Below are 22,267 nucleotides of genomic sequence, written 5' to 3'. Positions count from 1 at the left end.
CCCCAGATCTTAAGACACCAGTGGCCGAGGAACAGGCCCCACCAGAGGCACATGTTGGAGGCAAGACCCTTTTGGTTCTGACAACCTCCACTGAGGGAACCGCAGTTACGGTTTTATGTCCACCAGGCAGCAGGCGCTAGGCTCACTACTGCTTCTTCTTGGGCCTTGCTTTTGGTCCTCATCTGCTTCAGGCAATCCTTACGCGAACGTAGGTTGTAAGGTATTGCAGGCTGTTCCTCTACGTCTTCTTCTGGAGTCAAAATTGACTCTGCATGGTCCTGAGGTGATGATTGGTCCGCTGGGGATGGTGCCTTCTTACACTGCAAAGCCTGTATCCATGCTGCGATGCCAGATAACTTAACAGCCGTCTGGGCAGTGAGCAGCACCTGATGCAGGCCCTTCCACCGGGGTTCCAGGGCGTGTTTTCGTTGGTGGTGTTGTACGTAGACCCAATCACCTGTCTCGAGAGTGTGGCAGGCATCCGAGGTGGGTTCCGTCGGCCAGGCGGCTCGAACCTGTGAATGGAAGTGACTTACAGCTTGCATTAGTCCCTTGCAGTACTGAAGGAGTGTACTGTGAGTCAAGTTCAAGTCTGAGACTGGAGTAATGGTAGCCATTGTTCACATAAACAATTTCAAAAGGACTTAATTTATGTCTTTGGGATGGTAGGGACAGTGCAGCAGGTGTGTGACATGTAACACATGATCCAGGTGCTGAACAAGTTGCTCAGTAAAATGTGTACCCCGGTCACTGGACAGAGTGGCAGGAATTCCTTTGGCAGGCATAATATGATTTAACAAACATTTGGCAACAGACAGTGAATCAGCTTTGCGACAAGGAAAGACTTCAATCCAACCCGAAAATAAGCATACCATAACCAAAATAAATTTATATAGTTGACACACAGGCATTTGTACAAAATCAAGCTGCCAATGCAAGAACAGTGCTTGGGGCAGGCCCCAGAACCCGTGAGCTACCTTTACAGGTTTGCCAACATTGTAGCTTTGGCAAGTGGTACAGGCGGCACAGTGGTGAGCTGCAAAAGAGCTGAAATGGGGGGCCCACCATCCTGCCTTAGTTACAGCAGAGATCATACCCTCCTTTCTGACATGCGAAACGCCGTGTAGCAGGGCGGCCAGAGCTGGGTAGAGCGAAAAGGGGGCCACAAAGGCACCAATAAGGGGGCGCCAAAGGGAATCAGGGTGTAGAGAGCAACCCTGGGCGACCCAGGAGTCTTTTTCTGTTTCTGAGGCAGAGTCTTGGAGCAGGGTGACTTTAGAAAGGGACTGCGGTGGTACAGAAACAGAAAGGGAACCGAGAAATGCACCTGGGGAAGGTTTTATGGCAGCATTACCCTTAGCAACATCAGTATCTGCTGTGGAGTGACCAGGGCACTTAACAATAGCTAATGCAGATGGGAGTGCATACAGGAGAGCAGCAATGTAGGGGCCATTCTTGATAGGGGTACCAGCAGAGGTAAGGAAACCCCGAGCTTGCCAGAGGGTGCCAAAGTCATGTACAACCCCCAAAGCATATCGAGAATCAGTATAAATGGTGGCGGAGCGTCCCTCAGCCAGAAAGCAAGCGCGGGTTAGGGCAACTAGTTCATCGACTTGTGCTGAGGTCACAGAAGGTAAAGGCGCAGCTTCTAGGGTTTTAGAGAGTGATACCACAGCGTATCCTGCGAGGAGACGACCTTGGCTATCTTTAAAGCAGGAACCGTCAGTGAATAACACAAGGTCGGAGTTAGAGAGAGGGACATCAGAAAGGTCAGGGCATGGGACGGTGACAGCAGAGATACTTGCAAGGCAGTCGTGGGGTTCACCGTTATTAGACAGAGGAAGGAGAGTGGCAGGGTTCAACTGAGAACAGCACTTTATGGTGATATGCGAAGCCGAAAGCAGTAAAAGTGAGGCGGGCAGAGGAAAGGTGAGCTATTACATTGTAGCAGGAGAGTATCTATAGAGTGAGGGACCATGAGAGAAACAGGAGAGCGGAGGACAAGGGACTCAGACATTTCAATTAGGCGTGCCGCGGCAGCCACAGCACGCAGACAGGGGGGTAGACCTTGGGCAACAGGATCCAAGGTGGCAGAGAAATAAGCTACTGGACGATTTTTGCCACCATGCTCCTGAGTAAGAACCCCAAGTGCACAACCAGATTGCTCGTGGCAGAAAAGGGTAATAAAATGTTATCCTAATAGTATGAATAAAGGGCAGAAGAACTGTACTTACTTTCCTGACTGAGGAGGTCACCCTCAGTGCTTAAGTTTTGTCAAGTCTGAGCCCCAGCTCGTCTAAATTTTGTCGTTTGTAGCCCCAGGACCCTCTGGACTTGCTACATCAGTTAAGCAACGTTTTTACTTTCATATATCCTGGCACCTAATTGCTTGAGCACTGGCACCCTATGGCTATGTCTACTCTGCCCCCATTTTGCACAAAAAATATACAAATGAGGCAAAGCGTGGAATATCGCTGTGCCTCATTTGCATAATTAATGAGGCTCCGCTTTTGTGCAAGAGGCTTTTGCGCAAGAGCCATTCTTCCTGAAAAATGTGGAAAAACAGCTCTTGTGCAAAAATGGAGCCTCATTAATTATGCAAATGAGGTATGGCAATATTCCACGCTTTGCCTCATTTGCATATTTTTGTGCAAAATGGGGGCAGTGTAGACATAGCCTTTGTGTTACAACAAGTTAAACATTTGTCACCCTCAACTGAATTGTACTCACTAAGCAAGGGTTTGGATGGCAGATTCCAGTGAGAAGAGAGAGTGAGGACAGGTGTTTTACTTGGTAGTGTGGCATAAGAGAGTCACAGGAAACATGGATCTGTCCTCTCCTCTGTTTAAAGATAACGCTGATTAGGCTCCACCGCAAGCTTTTTGTTTGATTACCACTAGAGTTGAAATTACTGATAATAAGGTCTAATTGCTTGTCCCTGCTGCAGGACAGCATTTCTGTGGAAGACCCTGCCCAGCCTATACTAGCAGTGAGACCTGAACTCACTCAGAGATGGGTGGACCCCCAGGAGACAGACTCACTGAGGTCACAGTGGCAAGTGGCAGCAGAAGGCGATGGTTCCAGGTAATTGCTGACTGAGCAGTGGAATGAACAGTGGCAAGACAAACAGCAGCCAGAGTGACTAGAGGAACAAGTAAGGTGCTTTCAGGGAAGGTGAAATCACACAAAAGCACCTCTGAACTCTGGGTCTCTATTGACCAAGAACAACATCTTTATGTGGGGTGCAGTGAAGGGAGAAGGGCAGACCATGTTAAAGGAATATTTATTTGTTGGACAACATTTTAGTTTTGGGGGGTTTTTTGCTCTTGAATGCTAGATTGTCTTCTGATAGTGGCAAATGCCAGGTGCTTCAAAGGGAATGAACAAAAGAGAGCAATTGAGTGATCCAGCCTCTGTTGTCTAGCAAACACAATCTATGAACTCTCAGAGAATGGTTTTATATTCCTGCCCATCCTGCTAATAGCCACTGATGAACCTATACTCTATACATTTATCTATTTCTTTTTTAAATTCTATTATAGTTTTGGCCTTCACAACATCCCCTGGCAGTGAGTTTCACTATGGTGTGAAGAAGTATTTTCTTGTATTTGTTTTAAACCTGCTGTGTATTAATTTATTTGGGTGACCCCTAGTTCCTGTATCACATGAAGGAGTAACTAATACTTCCTGAGTCACTTTCTCCATATAAGTCAAGATTTTATATACCTTCATACTATCCCCTCTTAATTGTCTCCTTTGCAAGATGAAAAGCCCCTGTCTTTTTAATCTCTCCTCACATGGAAGCTGCTCCATACTCTAATCAGTTAAGTTGCCTTTTTTTTTTAGATTGGGGCAACCAGAATGGCATACAGTATTCATGATGCGGGCATACCATGGATTTATAAAGTAAAGTGGAAGAGCTAGCCAGCTAGGTTGCTCTGTTTCACTGAAGCAGCAGGAAGTGTAGTGACCCAGCCTCAGCTTACTCCGCTGAGCAATGCTGGTTCAGGAGAGTGGAGCAGAGTGACCCAACTGAGAGATGGGTGATAAAGCAAAACAGGCTGCTGGGTCACTCCACTTCCTGAGGCTCCTTCCTCCATGCATGATGAGTGGGGAAGCCTCCCTTATCCCCTGGGTTACATCACTCAGGGGAAGGGGCTTCAGGGAAGGAGTGTAATGTGTGTGGGGGCGGAGGGGGGGGCGGAACAGTGAAGCAGGAAGAGGCAAATTGGGGATGGATAGGGAAGGGCGCTTGGGGGAAAGAATAGAGCAAGGAAGGAGTGGGAAGAGGTGGAGTAGGGGTAGAGCAGTGGCAGAGTGAGGTGAGGTGGAAGAACGGGGGGGGGGGCAGAGTGAGGTGAGGTGGAAGAACGGGGGGGGGGCAGAGTGAGGTGAGGTGGAAGAACGGGGGGGGGCAGCTTTTGGAGAGGAAGGACTGGAAGTACTAGAAAACTGAGATGTCACCAACGATGAACGTGCTGCATTTGAGAAGTTCATTCAGGGGATTCAGGGGACCTGGGGCAAAGCAATTTCGGGGGCCCCTTCCTTGTCTCAGGCCTCAGACATTCCCGTGAGGGGCCCCTGCGGGGCCCGGGGCAAATTGCCCCATTTTCCCCCCCTCCCCGGGCTGCCCTGAGTTCATTCAGAGAGTTGTGCGAAAGTACGAGGCACCAAGAAGAATGCAGGGAGAAAGGGAAGTCGCCAGCTTCCATTTGTGCGCGTTAAAACTTGGGTTAAACCCCGGGCTGCCGTTCAGCTGCCCTCTGCCGTGGTCAGGCCCTGCCCCATCCGAGCGCTCCCCCCATTGCAGTTCCTGGAGGAAGAGCCACTAGCCAGGCCCCAGGCTCATATTATCACAGTGACCCAGGGGCCCCCCAAAGCGCCGCCGGCAGCTACTCCCGCGTGGCTGGGCAGAGGCGGGTACTGCGCGGCGCTATGGAGCATCCCACCGGCCCGGCAGCGGCCACTGCTCCCGTCACTCAGAAGTGCAGCGCCGCGCCGCCCCGCACGGGAGCGCCCCAGGCGCGGCTGGTTCTGCCGGGGCCGCCGCTCTCTGAGGCCGCGCCGCTCGTTGTCTCTCCCTGACAGGGGCGGGCAGTTCCAGCCGCAAGGGCTGCCGGTCCAGAGGCGGCGCGGGGGCGGCCCGGGGCCCGGACCTAAGATGGCGGCGGCGTTGGCGGGGAGGAGGCGGCGTTGGCGGCCGCGGACGTGCGGGCTGTCGCGGGGTGCGGGCGGGACGCGGCTCTGGCCGGGCTCGCAGGGCGGATAGAGCGGGGCCGGCGCGGCGGAGCGGGGCCGCCATGGGCTCCCAGGCGCTGCAGATCCTGCGCCAGGGCGTGTGGGCGGCGCTAAGTGGTGGCTGGTATCAGGACCCGCACCAAGGCGCCGGGGTCAACGCGCTACACCTGTATCTATGGCTCTTCCTGCTGGGCTTCCCCTTCACCCTCTACATGGTGAGTGCGGCCCGCAGTCGCCTGGCGCGGCGCCCCTCCCCCCCGCCGTGCTCCTGTGCGGGACGCTCCCGTGTGTCAGGGGCCCCGAGGCGGGGCCTGCTGTCCCCGAGCTCTTCCAGCTGCTGCTGCTGCTGCTGCCCCACCTGGGCTGAATCCGAGCCGAACCCTTGTGACTGATGGAGAAGGGGTGAGGGGGAACGGCGTGCAGCCCCCTCCCTGCCAGCTCCTGCGCTGTCATTTCTACTTCATTTCAGTTATGAAAAAGGAGGAGTCCTATGGCACATTAAAGACTTGCAGATTTATTTAGATATAAGCTTTTGGGAGTAAAACCCACCTCAGCAGATGCAGTTTCGCGAAGTGATTTTCACTCAAGCTTATGCCCAAATAAACCTGTTTAGTCTTTAAAGTACCACAGGACTTCTCCTTGTTTTTGAGATACAGGCGGACAAGGCTACTCCACTGAGACATTTCAGTTATGGTTAAAAGTCCCTGGAAAGCAAGGGAGGACAAGAGAGGCTACTTGGGTTTACAATAAACTTCCTGCATTTTTTGTGGCACCCGGGGCCAGCAAGGTGCTCTCCTGTGCCAGCTTGGGAAGTAAGGGCCTTAGTTTCCTATAGCTGCCATAGAAATGTCAGAATCCTTTGGGGTTGTAATGCATCTCTATATTGGTTTAATGGGTGGTTGCTGTTATTATGGCCTAGAATAAAAGTTTAATATATTGTAAATTCCCCTAGTTATAGAGTAGACAGCAGATTGGGATTAGGAAGCTTGGGTTCTGTCCTGGCTCAGCTGCTGGCCAGCTGTGGGATACCTGGGGCAAGTTATTTCACTTACCTGTTTCATAGCATTCCCTTTCTGTAAATTGGGAATAACCTTGTTTGTTTCCTTGATTTAAAAGTGATATACAAGACGTCGCTGGTGGGATGATGATGATGATGATAATTTTCCAAGAAATGTTTGCTTGCTGTCTGATGTCTGCATGAACCTTTGAATGAGACATTGACCAGGGTTTTCTCTGGTTTAATTGTAAAAATTCTGTGGCTCATCTTTTAAAATTAAAAGATACACTTTAAAGATCATAGTGTGAAGGTCTAATTCATACATTGTGTGCACTGCATGCTGTTTGGTCTCCTGTCTTGACTGTGTCATAATGGTAAGGGGAAGGCATTCTTTATGCCTTGAAGCTTTTTGATCCTTAGGAAAAATAAGTGCTGTAGAAATATAATCTGCAGTTAAAATTATCTTTGTATTTAGTATTTTTTTTAGGTTTTTAGAAAAGGCTGATTTGCAAACCCAGAAGCTTATTTTTTATGTTCTTTGGTTGATTCCCTCTTGTCCTCCATTTATAGCGCCCCCCCCCCATCTCTATATTAATATACTGAGTTTGGGTTGGGGGAAATGTAGGCAGGCAGACAATGTGTAGTGTCCCGTTGCACCACTTATCTTTCAGCATCACATTCTGACTTCTATGTCATCTGTGAAGCAAATTAATATTTTAGCTCATGGATTGTACAGTGTGATCATTTAGGTGTGACGTGATTGGTCTCTGGCACAGTCAGATCTAATCTGCAAGTGTGGGAAATCAAGATGCTTTGACAACTTAAAGCAGAAAGTGACTTGTGAAAAATGTATGTGGATTAGTGAAAGATTCCCTGGGGCAAAACCTTGTGTGAATTTGTAACTGTAGGAGAAGTAGCAGTTAGATTCATTAGCAAACACTATAGCTTTGTGGAGGAGGAGAGAGATTCAATATCTTTGATTAGAATATCGTCAGACATTATTGAGGTGGAGGAATAATGTAAAATGTTAAGACTACTGCCCTTTGAAATTACCTCTTTTGTATTTTGGTGGTTTTTGGAAAATGAAAATAGCTTTTTACGTTATTGAAAAATAATACATTCCTGGCAAGGAAACATGAGGCTGTTAATTAACAGCTCTGTGTCTCAAAAAAAAAAACCAACCCAACAGTGTATGCAATTGATGAGTAGTCTGAATATGTGACTAAGTGGATGCTGTATTGGGAATCTGTTTCAATGCAAAGACAAGAAGATTCTCTTGTAATCTGTTGATGTTCAGCTTGTTGGAGTTTGTTCTGTCCTGCATTTTTATGGCAATTTCCGGTATCCAGTCATGCTTGACAAAATAGCTTATTTAATTAGTAGCACCCTGTTGAGAGGGCTTGCCATAAGCATTGTAACAAACAGCAAGATGTCCATGCGGGAAACTCATTTGGAAAGAGCTTCTCTGTCCTTTAGATGTCTTTTCTGGAAACTCATGGAACTGCAGTAACTTAGAGCAGGGGTTAGTGCTTTAGAGATCTTTGTCTTGAGTGAAACTTTTAAGTACTATTTCTGCCTGTCTGTTTTACTATGTGCTTTGATAGAAAAGAAAGAAAAAGCAGGCCAAAAAAGAGTTTTCTTTTTAAGGTAATTAAAAAAAATTCTTGATTGCCTTGGAGGAGGAACAGATGCAACATCAAATACCAAATGTTCCAAGAATAAGTAGGAAGATTAGTCACAAGTTAAAGCAGATTGAATCATGTTTGGCTGTTCTCTCTTTCCCACCCTTTACTGTTTTAAAATGTTGTCTAGACATAAACTAAACAAAATGACTACCGTCATCTTATTCCTGAATGCCTTCCTTTTTTTAAGTGTTGTTTATAGTGGGTATTCTGGAATTGTATATGTATCATTGTAGGAATTGCACAACTAAGCAACATTTGTAAACATCCCTGGAGGAAGCCAGTTTTTTTTTTTTTTTTTTTTAAGTGTGGCTCAAAACTATGAGTAGGAGAGGATTTCTAAACTAGCTTCAAAGTAGTTTTTGCTGACAGTCTGTATTATTTTTAAAACAAATTTCAAATACTGGGAGATCTTATTACATTTAACTTTGTAAAACTTTATATGTTTTCACACAGTAGGAAGTTCTAGGAGTAAATTCCCACTTGTTTTCCTACATTAGAATAGCAATGGTTGGAACTTTTTTTTCTAAAATATCCTGTGGTAGGCAAGATCACAAAGCTACTTTCTAGTATAACTTAATTTTTAGGCAAATCATACTTTCTGAGCTGTCCTTCAGACTCATTAAGTTCAAATGCACCTTCAGTTGTCTAAAGATGTACTTTGTTGTACTAGAAGTCTGTAAACTGTTCCAGATGCTCGAGCATCCGCTTTTAGCATGTTTTCTTCCCAGTTATGTACAAGTAGTTAATAATCAATACACATACAAAAGGAAACAGAATAATCATAATTTCAACTCTGTTAGATTCCTGTGCCTCAATCTAAGTGTATATAGATTGAGGAGAGAGGCTGGTAGGGGGCCAAGAGGTCTGGTCTGGGCTTCCAGCAGCCCATCTCTTTCATATCTCTCTTTCCCTCTCCTCCCCCAGGGCACCACATAGTCAGGAGCTCTTTAGACTGGAGAGAGGCGGAGACAGTGGCGCTATGCCACTGCAGCATTTTAAATGTACACAAGCCCTGAAGTATAGGATGGGGAATTGTAGAATCAGAGCTATGTGCAACAAACTAATATTTACAAGAGGCAGACACAAAAGCTAACTAATCTAATTTATCTGAAGGAGTCTTCAGTCATAGGTGAAAGTGAGTTGTGAAGTCATGGTTAGATTTCATAAAAATTTGTTCTCATTATAGGACCATAATAAAGTAATACAATTGTATTGTAGAGAAATACAACAACATGAGGCTACTATTAAGTGGGTGCATAACTGGCTGGATAACCATTCTTAGAGAGTAGTTATTAACGGTTCACAATCATTCTGGAAGGGCATAACAAGTGGGATTCTGCAGGGGTCTGTTTTGAGACTGGTTCTGTTCTGTATCTTCCCCAATGATTTAGATGAAGGCACAGAGAGTACGCTGCTTATGTTTGCAGATGATACCAAGCTGGGAGAGATTGCAAGTGCTTTGGAGGATAGGGTCATAATTCAAAATGATCTGGACAAAATAGAGAAATGGTCTGAAGTAAACAGGATGAAGTTTAATAAGGACAAATGCAAAGTACTCCACTTAGGAAGGAACAATCAGTTTTACACGTACAGAATGGGAAGTGATTGTCTAGGAAGGAACACTGCAGAAAGGGATCTAGGGGTTATGGTGGACCACAAGCTATGTATAAGTCAACAGTGTGATACTGTTAACCGTTGCAAAAAAAGCAAACCTTATTCTGGGATGCATTAATAGAAGTGTTGTGAGCAAGACGTGCTAAATCATTCTTCTGCTCTACTCTGCACTGATTAAGCCTCAGATGGAGTACTGTGTCCAGTTCTGGGCACCATATTTCAAGAAATGTGGAAAAATTGGAGAAGGTCCAGAGAAGAACAACAAAAATGATTAAAGGCCTAGAAAACATGAGCTATGAGGGAAGACTGAAAGAATTGGGCTTGTTTAGTTTAGAAAATAGAAGACTGAGAGGGGACATGATGATAGCAGTTTCCAAGTGTCTAAAAGGGTGTTACGAGAAGGAGGGAGGAAAAATTGTTCTCCTTGGCCTCTGATGATAGGACAAGAAGCAATGGGCTTAAGTTGCAGCAAAGGGAGATTTAGGGTGGACATTAAGAGAAACTTCCTAACTGTCAGCGCGGTTAAATACTGCAATAAATTGCCCAGGGAGGTTGTGAAATCTCCATCACTGGAGATATTTAAGAGTAGGTTGGATAGACATCTGTCAGGGATGATCTAGACCAGTGTTTCTCAAACTGTGCTCTGCGGAGCCTCAGGACTCCGCAAGACATCTCCGGGGCTCCATGAGGTTGACAAACTGGAAAGCCTTCAAAAGCATAATTGAGAATCACCTCAAACTGATGCAATTAACACGTACTGCTGGGGCTCTGCATAAATTTTTGAGCATGTAATAGGCTCTGGAGCCTGAACAGTTTGAGAACCACTGGTCTAGACCAGTGTTTCTTAAACTTTTTGAGACCACGGAATACCAAAAAATAATAATTTTTAATGCGTAACACCTATGAAATTTTTCTTCCAAAAAAAAAAATTGTCAGATTAAAAAAAGACAAAAACAAAGAAGAGGTCGCAGCACACCTGCAAGTTGTCCACGGAACACCAGTGTTCTCGCAGAACATAGTTTAAGAAACACTGTTCTAGTCAGTGCTTGGTCCTGCCGTGAGGGCTGGGGACTGGACTTGATCTCTTGAGGTCCCTCCCAGTTCTAGGATTGTGTGATTTTATAAGCTCAACTGGCAGCCTTCTCAAGAAAGGCGCAGGATTAGAATAGCGCACATGCCTGGGTCAAGATGAAGTTTCAAAATTGAGAGCTTGTGATATGTGCAGAAAGTTTCATGCAATACCTGTCTCCATTAAGCATGTCTTTAACTTGTATAATCAGGCATTTTTATGTGCACTACAATTCAAATTTAACTATTACATTGCATAGCAATTCTTAATGATATAAAGGACATATGGGATGATTGGATACTATCAAACTTTGAAATAGACCTTATCACATTCATCATGAAACACAAACCTCTTGTCTTCACCTAATTTTAAATCTATAACTGTTTTCTTTGGTTGAATGTATTTAATCCAGTATTCTCTGTTACTGTGAAACCTTGTAAATTGCCATAAGAAAGGTAATACAGGGCATAAAAATGTCTCATTTGGCCTAGTATCCTGCCTCTGACAATGGCTTGTACCAGATACTTCAAAGGGAGTAAACAGAGTAAGACAATTTCAAGTGAGTCATCTCCTGCTGTCCAGTCCCACCTTCTGGCTGCATGGGATTGTATCCCTGATCATCTTGGCGAATGGCTGTTCATGGTGAATGGTACATAAACTTATCTATTTATTTTTTTAATCCAGTTTTACTTTTGGCCTTTGCAACAGTGCAGTAGCAGTAAGTTCCACATGTTGACTGTGTTGTATAGAAAAAGTAATTCCTCCTGTTTTTTTTAAAAAACTTGCTGCCTATTAATGTCACCAGGCAACCCTTAATTTTATGTAAAAAGGTATGCAATAACTTCTTATTCACTTTCTCTATACCATTCAAGGTTTTGCAGACTTGTATCTTCTCCCCCTCCCCTGCCCATGTATTTCCCTGTGGATCCCTCTTCTAAGATTTGTTTGGCTGATCTGTACAGACTTGCTTAACCAGAAGTATATTTAAGTCTGGCACAGGCACAACTTTTTTTTTTCACCAGGGTTTCAAGAATCTAGCTCAAAAGTCAAATGTATTGGCTTTACAAATCTTTTTTTTTTTAAACCAGCAGTCTTTTTTCTAACTGAACAAAAATACTGAATTCTGTGGAGTGGGTTAATTGATCAGTAGATTATAGTGATGTGGTTTATAGTGCTTATGATACCAGCTTAGTTAAAGTAATTTGAGTAAGTTTATTGAAAACACTTAAATGTCAATGTCTGGTCCCAAAATAAAAGGTCTTTCTTTCTCTTGCCCCCAGCAAAGGTTAACTTTGGATACCTACTTAAGCTACTCTGCTCCAGGCAAATTTGAAATATTTTGTGTTAGTGAATTAATTTCATGATAAACTTTTTGACTGGTGTAGTTTGTTTTCAAACATTCCAAGCAAGTTTATCAACCACATCTTTAACTCTTGTTTTGCTCTAATTGGGACCTGTTGATGCCTGCAGTTAGTTTTAAGTTCTTGTAATGTTATCACTGCCAACATGTATGTAAATGGGAAAAGCTTGTGTCTGTTCTCTTGACTAATTACTTGCTGGTCAAAAGTTCCTAACTCCTCTGCTAATTCCAACATCTCTTACTGCTGATTAAGTTCTGCTGGGTCTGTTAAAGTTTTAAATAACTTCATTAGCAAGAGCAACAAGGCAAGTTAAAATTCAGACACGGGAGGTGAGGGAATACCAAGCAAAAGTGACTCTTCAGAAAGGTGATTGGTGGAAGTGCTCCAGAAACTGTAGTGTTTTTCTTCTAGTTTTAACCCCATCTCCCAAGGCCATGTGTACATGAGATTCTAAAGCAGGGGTGGGGAACCTTTTCTGAGCTGCAGACCACTGACCAACAGAAAAATCCGTCTGGGGCTGCACACAGGTAAGAAGCAAAAAACAAAACTGAAAACACTCCAAATCCTCACTGATGTGGCCCTTGACAGAGAAGGAGAAAGACACTTCAGAGCCTATGAGGGTCCAGCCTAATAGATTTTTGTGTGCTTCAGCCCTGTGGTGGGGCAGTGTGGGCTCTCCCATGCCTCGGGCCAGATCCAGGCAAGCTGGGAGCTGCATCCGGCCTCCTGGGCTTGAGGTTTCCCACCCCTGCTCTAAAGAGATAGAAGTGTTGGCACAACCTGGTATCAGGCTCTCCTGTAGACATGGCCTTGACAGCTATAGTGAAAAGTAGAACACTTTTGTCCCTTCAATTAATCAGAGTTCACAAAAGTCCCGAAGATCTCCTATTAGTCTTTCAACAAAACCTGGCATCATCAGATCTTAATTCAATTTAGGGATGAAAAATAAGTTGAAAAAAATCTGTCAGGCTCTTTTACACATCAAACAAAGTGTGTGTGTGTGGGGAGGGGGGGCGGAGGGTTGTATAAAAAATCCTTCCTATGTCACCTCTGTTGTGTTTCCACTAGGGATGTTAAATATCAGTTAATTGAATAGCTGATTACCCTCATGAATTCTTATCGGTTAGTCTTTGGGGGTGGGGCTGGCAGTCAGTATGCTGTGGCCTCACTCCCGGGGAGGCTCCTGCCACCCCGCGCTGCTGCGCCTCTGTCAAAGGCAGCAGCGTAGGGTGCCAGGCAGGAACTGGTCCACAAAGGGATCCAGTTTAAAAACCAGCTGTTCTTGCAGACTGGCTGCCTGCCATTCTGTGCTGCTGCCTCTGCTCCTAATACATTTTAAATGCAGAGCTGCAGCGGGGTTAGGTCCCGGACCCAGCGCAAGCTGAGACTGAGCCGGTCTGCTGGTCAGCCTGCTAAAAAAAAAAAATGTACTGGCGGGGGGGAAACAATCAGCCAATAGGAACTGATCCCAGTCAATCTCTCAGCTCCTATTGGCTGGAAACAGCTAGCAGCCAATAGGAGCTGAGAGATTGGCCTGGGTGATGGGGGCAACACAAGCCTCTTTCCCCCTCCTGAAGCTGAGAGCCACATGGAGGAAGCGGCCTGCAGTTTCAAGCTGTCTGGGGCTGCAGCAGGCAGGGAGTCCAGCCTGCCTTGGGGATGCTGCAGGGCTGCTGGCCAGGAGATGCTTAGGTAAGTACCTCATAGTCAGAGCCTGCTTCTGGCATCCCAGCCCTTCCCTCACCCCAACTCCCTTCCCCAGACCACCATCCAAACCCTGTGCACCCCAACTCCTTCCTCTAGGTCACTATCCAAACCCTCTGCACCCCCTTGTCCCAGGTCACAATTCCCTCCCAGACTTTGCACCCCCTCGTAGAACCCCTCCCCCAGGCAAGAATCCTCTCTTGCACCCATCCTCCCTCCATGATGCTATACCCCAATCCCCTGACCTAGGTCACAACCCCCTCCTTCACCTAAACTTCCTCTCAGACCTCACACTGTCTCCTGCACCCCAGCCTGTTACCTGGTGCATCCTTCTGCACCCAGCATCTCCTTAACAGAAAAATGCAATCCTTGACTACTTTCCAAAATCTTGGAGTGCCCCCCCCAACCAAAAATTATTGCCCACCTATGGGTTCATCGACTACATCCCTAGTTTCCACTTTTTTCTGGGCATATTTTAGCTGAGCACAAATGTTCTTTGAAACATGTAGTCTTCCAGTTAAATTTCTCATGAGGCTTAAGTGTTTAGTCTGTATGATATAAACTGTCTTTGTGCATAGGCAAGAAAACATCTTAGGCTGCCATGATATTGGTGTTGAGCATGTGGGAGTTGCTGTTGTGTTCTAGCTTGATTTGTCACCTTATCTAAATTGGGTCTTTTTCCTCCTCCTTCACTCTATCCCAAAATTCTTTCCACAGTTCGCATGGGGCTACTGCTTTTCATTGACTCTGAAACAAATTGAGACCTTGCTGCCCAGTCATCTGGACAGTGGATATGGAGTCTCCACTTCCTGTCCACTCATGTCATCCTACAAATTCATGTTGCAGGAAGTATTGAGTATGTGTGGAAAACACATACTTTCTGAAGGTTGTGTGCTGTAAGCCCTGGAAATTGTGCCTGCTCTTAAATAGTTTTATGAAAAGCTAGCACAATGTGTTGCCATAGTATCTGTGGTCTGCCTGATCTGTTTTCTAGCATAGTTATCTTTTACTTTTGTTGCCTTCTCATGATTTGCACTGGAGTCCCTTTTTCAGGTTTGAAGAACCTAGTTGAAACTAGGGATGTAAAGGTTTAACATGTTAACTGGTGGGTGCTAGAGCAGCTCCTCAGCTGTCATAGGCAGGGGACTGCTTTAGTTCCACAGGGGACCAATGCGGACAGAGGCTGCTCCAATCTGGTCTGTGCAAGCCCTGCCTGTGGTGGTGGGGGGGGGGAGCACAGGCAAGGATTGCTCTAGCCAGATTGGACTCCCCACCTCACCCCCTTAATCAGCTAAAAATGTTTAATTGATTAGCCAATTAACTGGGATTTTACATTCCTAGTTGAAACAAGTCTTACATGCTGATATCTTTTGTGTTTTTATAGCAGTTTTGGGTAATGATGAAAGTGTATATGGCACAAATACAATTCTGTTTATGCATATTCAAACAATGTTATACATGCTTGCTGATCTAGTCTTTTACAGCTCTTGAATCTACTTTTTTTAATTTTCCTTTTGAAAGGCACTTCCTTCTTCAATGGTGATAGTAGCAGTCTACTGTCCAGTGATAGCAGCTCTCTTCATTGTTCTGAAAATGGTGAACTACCGTTTGCACAGGGCATTGGATGAGGGAGAAATTGTGGAGAGGAATGCCAATGAACATATGGACAGGGGTGCTAAAATTCAACAAGGCAAAACTTTAACCAGGAGAACAGATAGCAATGGGCCCAGGTAAGAGTGCTTCATCTGTTTGTCATCAAAGTTGTTTCTACATGTACTACTTACCTGTAATGCTAGTCCTCATCAAGTTGATAACTGGTAACTCCAGGTAATGTGAAAAAAACTGTGTGGATATTAGTTACATCTTTAACTTTGTATGTTTCAGATAGTCAATGGCTTTTTAAAGTCAACCAGGAACATCTGTTGTGTGAAATGTAGCTTGTTTCATGGCATTTTATAAGTTTGAGGGTAGAAGTAAATATATAACACTGCATTCTGCACTTGCCCTTATAGAAGATACACAAGATCTGTTCCCTGTTTTCTACTCCATGCAAGGAAACCTATTTTTTGTGAGGAGTGTTTGTAAGTTAGCTCTTAACTGAAGTTCAAACTTGTAGTGGTGATATATCTCTTTAGAGGTATAGCTCTGAAAAACACTTTCTCTCAAATTTAGGTAGTTAAACACTCAACTCTACTATGGGATTCTAGATCCTATAAGTATAACTAAATCAAATGGGAATTTTGGTGAAGGTTCTGATTTTGCAAATCCCTAATGATTATATTGATGATGATGTAATGGTCAGGTCATGACTGACAGTATTTGGTGTACATATCTGTTACAACTTAGAAATATTGGCTAGCTAACCTTCACAACTTCTTTACATTTGGTAGGCATTATATCCCTTCTACAGATATTTGTGATGGGTGTACGGAGAGGGGAACTACTTGGTCAAGTAATAAGTGACTTGGCCTAGGCTAAAAATTGAGGCTGTATGAAAACTGGAATTAAATATCTAGTATTCTTTGGTTTAGTGTCCAAACCAAGCTCCTATGCCTATACAACCTCTGAAAAATTGTATGTTTGTTCACATGGACAAAATACAACCTAAAACACACTCTTAATACTTCTGGGAAAAAAATAACATTCTCTGACCTTCCTTCTGAAGTTTATAGCTGGCTTCTTCAGACTGGCACTTACAGGTGCTCGTTGAATGCTGTTGCAGAAAGTGATCGTGTAGAACGTAGCCTGTCCATCTGGACAAAATTTGCTGCCACAGCACTTTACATCCTGTTTCCAGTCCAAAACTGGAAATATGAGCAAAAAAGGTTTTAAAAATCTGTGTGTTTGTATCTGAAGCTAATTAATGGCAGGGTCTGTCTTTTATGGGGTGCAGATGGATTGTCAAATGCTTTTCTTGAACACCCTTTGTAAAACAAACTTAATTTCTGCCATCACACTCTTCAGTGCAAATCCATATGAAAAGCTTTTTGAAAAAGGTTGTATTCCTTGGAGATAATTGTAACTGTATGCACAAAGAGACAGTAGCAGATGGATGCTAACATCCTTTGTACCTGCTGTGTTCAGTTTCCCACTCAGGGCAGTCTTTTAAAATAACAGATTACCAATTTACTTCTATAGACCTAAACTGGTAATTCTTTTTGAAAAGCTTTTTCACTAAGATGGTGGTAAAGCACTAGAATGGATTATCTAGGGAGGTGGTGGAATTTCCATCTTTAGAGACTTTAGGGCTTGGCTTGACAAAGCCTTGGCTGAGATAATTTAGTTGGGGTTGGTCCTGCTTCAAGCAGGGAGTTGGACTAGATAATCTCCTGACTAGATGACCTTCCAACCCTAATTGTCTATGATTCTATGAACTTTGATATCAGAAAATTGCTGACTTCTTAAATAAAATTGCTTTGTGGGTTTTTCCTTGGAAGTGGCATTACTGTAATGTTCAGTCTGCCTACTAAGCTTTCCAAGATCCTTTTTGCACTGCATTTATGTTCTAATTCTTTGTTAGTCACTAGCTGATCTCAGTGTATCTAGTAAATTTAAAGATGGTGGTAATTGGCATTGCAATAATTTTTCCTACTATTCCCACATTACTAACTCATATCTCATGACTGTCTTGCTTCATAATCTTGAACTTCTAGCTTCATAGTTGCTACTTGTTCTGAGCATAGCTTTTTGCATTGGATTGTCGTAGTCTGTATATGATAACTTCATGTCTGCTCCAGTGACTTTCTGAAACTGGCAACTTTTCTCACTCAGAATTCACTTGCAGAAGTAAACAGCTAAATCAGGAATGGACAAATTCATGTATTTGATAGGGAAAACAAATGTGTGTGTAAGTCTCCATGATTAGTTGTAATTGAAGGTCTGAGTTGAGGAGTTGTAAAATCCTTTAATAGATGCAATGATTTGAGTTTTGAAATCATACTACTTCGTGTGCTTCAAAATTTTATGTTTCCAGCTTCAATAATGCTTTGTCAGTCTATTATAGTCTTAGTGATGACTCTTGTACAACTCCAGGTCTCCTTGTATCAGGGCGCCCAAGTGAGGTGGACTGTTCCTCATGCTAGCTTTTTTTTTAGCTGAGCTCATTTAAAAGAAGGCCAATTTAGCTTACCCAGGCATCTGAAAATTCACACTGAAAAGTAATGTGCACGCTAATATTTTAAATGCATGCAACACTTCTGAGTGTGCTACTCAATGGGAGCAAAATTGCAATATTTTTACAGTGCATTATATTACAACTGCAGCTGTCAGGTATACTGTAGTTAAACTAAAATGCTCGTTTTAACTTTATTTTACTCTTCATTTATTTTAAAACTATTTAAGTTCCATCGTTTTAGTTAAGTCTGAAGTTAGTGAGGCAGAATTCAGTGTTTGCTTTTTCAGATCTGCACAACCATTATTGATATTAGCTGGAATGCTTCTGTTTAAGGAATGGTTACGTGCTACTATATATTTTTCATTTTTGAGGTGTGCCAAAATGGGGGATCTACTTTTGGGTATTTCCTAATTTGTGGGAGATGAGCATATTTATCCCATTTTTTAGAAGGCTGTAGCTTTGGGTCTCTGCAGACTAGCTGGAATTCTGTTCATTTTCATTTTAAACAAAATTCAGTTTATCCTGTTTGAAATCCTCTGGTCCTAATTCTTAGCAGCCACTGACTTTTGTTGTCATGGGGGCTAAGAGAAGGTTCAAATTCAGGAGGTAGCTCTGGACTGTTCTAGTTCCCAGAATAAATTAGAATGGCTTTAGGGACGGTTCTGCATTTTCAAGAGTCATTGCACAAGTCCAAAATAGCCAGATTGCACTGTGACCTAATTTTTCTAGCATGCTACATGGTAAGTGAAGTAGAAAATATAATTTGTTCACATATCTTGAAGTTGGAACAAAACAGACTGTATTAAATCAAGACATGAAAACACTGTGCCTTTTGAATTACTAGCAAATATGAGTAGTGATAATGGGAATAGTGACTTAAAAATATTGTTTTGTCTTTGTACTTTCTCTTTAGCGACCCTGGTGGAGGGATTGAGATGTCTGAATTTATACGAGAAGCCACTCCCCCAGTTGGTTGCAGTTCACGCAATTCTTATGCTGCTCTAGACCCAAACAACCAGGTAGAAATTAAAGTTAATCCAACTATTGCTGTCTAATCACTACTGCAGCCTTTTTTTTCCTGTTCCAAATAAGCTTGCATTCCCCTTCGGATGGAAAAAAATAACATGAAAGATCAAACTGTCGTTCTGTCACCCTGTTCTTTGTAAATAATTTCTTCAGTGTCCTGGGACCAATAGTTGAAATGTTTTTGTTTTGTTTTTTCTTATTACTGCATTAGTTTTACCATTTCATTTTTGGGAACTTCTTGCCTAACACTGGCATATTAAATTCACCTTTTTGGTTACCCAAATGGCAAATTTCATTTACATTTCTAAGAAGATTGAATGGAAGATGCTTCTTAGAAAGTTTTTCCATTACTGCTTTGTGTAGCTATTTCTAATTGTGTTAACTGGCTTTTTGAGAGACATTGCTCTTGACAGATCAGAGCAGTAGTCATAAGTGTTGGCTAAAGGGAACAGAGCAAGATAAGTTGGTTGGAAAGGAGAAACACTAAATCTCTTACTTCTATAACTCTGCCAATGTCCCAGTTACTTAGCAAAAATATAAGAAGATGAGATGGTTTGGGGGGAAAGGGGGAAACAGGGAGTGGTGGGGTTGGGAGGTTGTCATAGATACAGGCTGCAGTACTCAAAATAGCAAGGTTGTTTGAATTTTTCAGATTTCAGTTGTAATGTAATTGTTTTATGCACTAATTGTTTATAGAGTATTACATGGGAACACAAAAATGAAGTATGTTCACAGCAAGGAAACATTTCTTCCACTAACCATGTTATATTCACTTTTTATAAGATTGGTCATACTGTCTTGTCCACCCATCTTGCAGACAGTGGTGCTTTGTTTTCCTCTTCCTCCCCATAAGGGCAGGACTGAAAATTTGCAGCTGGTATTTAATATTTTCAGTTATTTTGAGGTGGTTGGAGGAATATACTCTTATAATATATAAGGGTATATATAAAAAGAGTTCTTTAAACCAGTCTTGGTAAACTATACATATAGTCCAGGGGAGCAGACCAAGTTTGAAGGAAGCTCAAATAGTTTTGTGTCTTTATAAACACTCCTCTTGTGTGTGTTTTGATGTACTGATGTTTGGTAATGTTTAAAGTACATGGAGAGGGCACATGCTTCTTTCCATTACTTACAACCCATTCTTATGTACTTTAATGCTAACTGTGCAATGTCCGTTGGCTCCATGATGGAGAACGTGGATTAAAGCTGAATCTGTGCTGGCAAAATTGGGACCTCCTGTTCTCAAATAATGGAAACTGTAATATTAACTGGGCATTGGAGCAGTAAACACCTGACCCCTGTATATTGCTTACGTGTGTTGGAGGAATTAATTTTTTCCAATGCTTATTTACCAATTCTGCTTGTTCAGCAAGGCACTTGAAGGCAACAAGATTTACAGGAGAAAATAGCCAGACTATGGCAATATGACCTATATCCTTTCTTTATGAAGATGAAATAAGGATGATGCTTTACATAATTCCTTTCTGTTTTCAGCTGCCATTCCTGTATTTTTTCCATTTTCAAGTTTGAGCATGTCAGCCTTGATAGTTTCCTTTTCAAACCAGTAAACAATGAGCATAGTAGAGGAAATGCTTGCAGCAAGTAAATTTCTGTGGTTTCTGTCTTTTCCATCTAATGTGTTAGTGACTATTTTAGCTGAAAGTATACTTATTTTACTATGTATTTGCCCCTTCATAATGCTGAGAAGAGCTCAACAATTTTTTTTCAGTGAATAGAAAATGGACAGAAAAATACATTTTGATGGGCACTGAAACTATTTGTGAATGGGTTGAACTCAATGAATAGTTTCAGTTGATGTGTTTGAAAGTGCAAAAATAAAACAGATTTAAAAGGAACCACTTTGGAAGCTTGTTTTAAAATGAAATGTTGATTCTAAATAACATTGTATTTCATTTTACCTGCATATTAGCGGAAAGCTAATTTTTCTTACTGCTGCTTAAATGCATGTGATTATTATTGTATTATTCAGGCAGGGGACAAAGTTAGAATTAATGTGTGTCACCAGCCATGTGGTTCAGCACTCTGCGCATGCGCAGACCACGCTGCAGCACCCTGCTGGGCTATAATCTACTTGCCTGTGGCGAGTAGATTACCTAAATTGTCGAGCCTTGGTCATTAAGATGCTTAAATTGTAATCACTCTGGGATGGGGACTCTGTTTTATTTTGTACAGCATGTGGCACAACGGAATCTTGGTCCATGATTTGATTTCTTACGCACTATTGCAGCAGTTCTCAACCTGCAGGCAGAATGTGACCCAGTTAGCACATGACTGCAGCCCACCTATGTGCTAAGGGTCGCCCCTGTTGCCTGGCCTCCCATCCAAGGCTCTGCTCCTGGCCCCACTTCGGAGGGGTCTGTGGGCAAGAGGTGCTGGAGTTAGGGGTCTGTGGGTGAGAATTTGGGAGGGAGAGCATGCATTGGTAGTAGTCTGGGAAGGAGTTTTAGTAAAATTTGGTTGGGTAAGGCTTGCCAATCTGACCAGAAATTCTAAATTTGTCCTCTATCCCAGATAATAATGCAGTGGAACCATAAGATTTCCCCCTCTTGAGGGCCAGCAAGTGACCGACAGCAACCACACCTTAACTCAGGAAATGAAATAGAAAACAATTTTATTGCTAAAGGGCTTAAAGGGAAGAGAATCACCACAATGAATACAGGGGCAAGAACACGAATCGCTTGGATTCCTTCCCCAGGTGTCATTAACACAATCAAATTAAAACTTATCTAAGTATACAAAGGGTATGTCTAGACTGCATCCCCGTGCTTAATTTGCGTAAAAATGGCTGTCGTTTTTGCCGGCTCAGCACTTCGTCGGTAAAAAGCAGCTGTCTAGAGGGGGATCTGTCGAGAAAGAAAGCCTTTTTCGACAGATCCCTTGCAGGAGCCTTTTTCGACAGATCCCTTGACAGACCCCCTTCTAGAGTGCTGCTCTTTGATGACAAAGTGCTGAGTTGGCAAAAAAGTGGCCATTTTTATGCAAATTAAGCACGGGATATTTAAATCCCCGCTTCATTTGCAATGTCAACCTGCCTAATCTGCATCCCTCTGCCGACAGAGGGATATAGTCTAGACGTACCCAAAGAGTAATCATATTAACAATATTCTCTGCCCACAAGTTCTTAAGTACTCCAAGGCTGGGCAGGGTAGGACCAGCCGTCCTTCGCCTGGAAGGCCTTGGAGCAGGTGGTAGTGAAATTCCTAAAAGCAAACTTAAGAAAAACTAAGAAGCAAGAAAGCAATAAAAAGATACAATAGATGTAAGTATTTAGTTTCTCACCCGACAAGATAAAAACACTCTGGAGTAGGCTTCTGTCAGCAATTGCTGAGGCAGCAGCCCCAATCTCCTGAAACCCTAGACCTAAATACCCCTTTTTGCGCCAAAATGTCTTGGATGTTCAACCCTTTGTTCACGGTTGGGCTTGGTACCCTAAGATTT

The 22,267-nt window shown here is 43.2% G+C and overlaps 1 protein-coding gene across 9 annotated transcripts in view; it reads left to right on the top strand.

Moving 5' to 3' along the window:
* The first annotated feature begins 5,120 nt into the window (after nucleotides 1-5,120).
* Nucleotides 5,121-22,267, top strand: part of PCNX1 (pecanex 1) — a 159,898-nt gene continuing 142,751 nt past the window's right edge. For 5 of the 9 annotated variants that reach the window (XR_012903471.2, XM_075927290.2, XM_075927291.2 and 2 more), the window contains exons 1-3: nucleotides 5,122-5,453; nucleotides 15,190-15,398; nucleotides 18,696-18,801. Coding sequence is in view for 8 of the 9 variants with exons in the window: in XM_075927290.2 (XP_075783405.1) it covers nucleotides 5,301-5,453; nucleotides 15,190-15,398; nucleotides 18,696-18,801 (468 nt within the window). In the remaining variant the exon portion in view is untranslated. Of the gene's footprint in view, nucleotides 5,454-15,189; nucleotides 15,399-18,695; nucleotides 18,802-22,267 lie in introns of all 9 variants that reach the window. The other 4 variants (XM_014577123.4, XM_014577124.4, XM_075927295.2 and 1 more) reach the window with 2 other exon arrangements.

The sequence above is a fragment of the Pelodiscus sinensis genome, chromosome 5 (assembly GCF_052426305.1).
Source record: "Pelodiscus sinensis isolate ZL-2025 chromosome 5, ASM5242630v1, whole genome shotgun sequence".
Classification (NCBI taxonomy): Eukaryota; Metazoa; Chordata; order Testudines; family Trionychidae; genus Pelodiscus; species Pelodiscus sinensis.
This window is presented reverse-complemented; position numbering and strand designations above follow the sequence as displayed.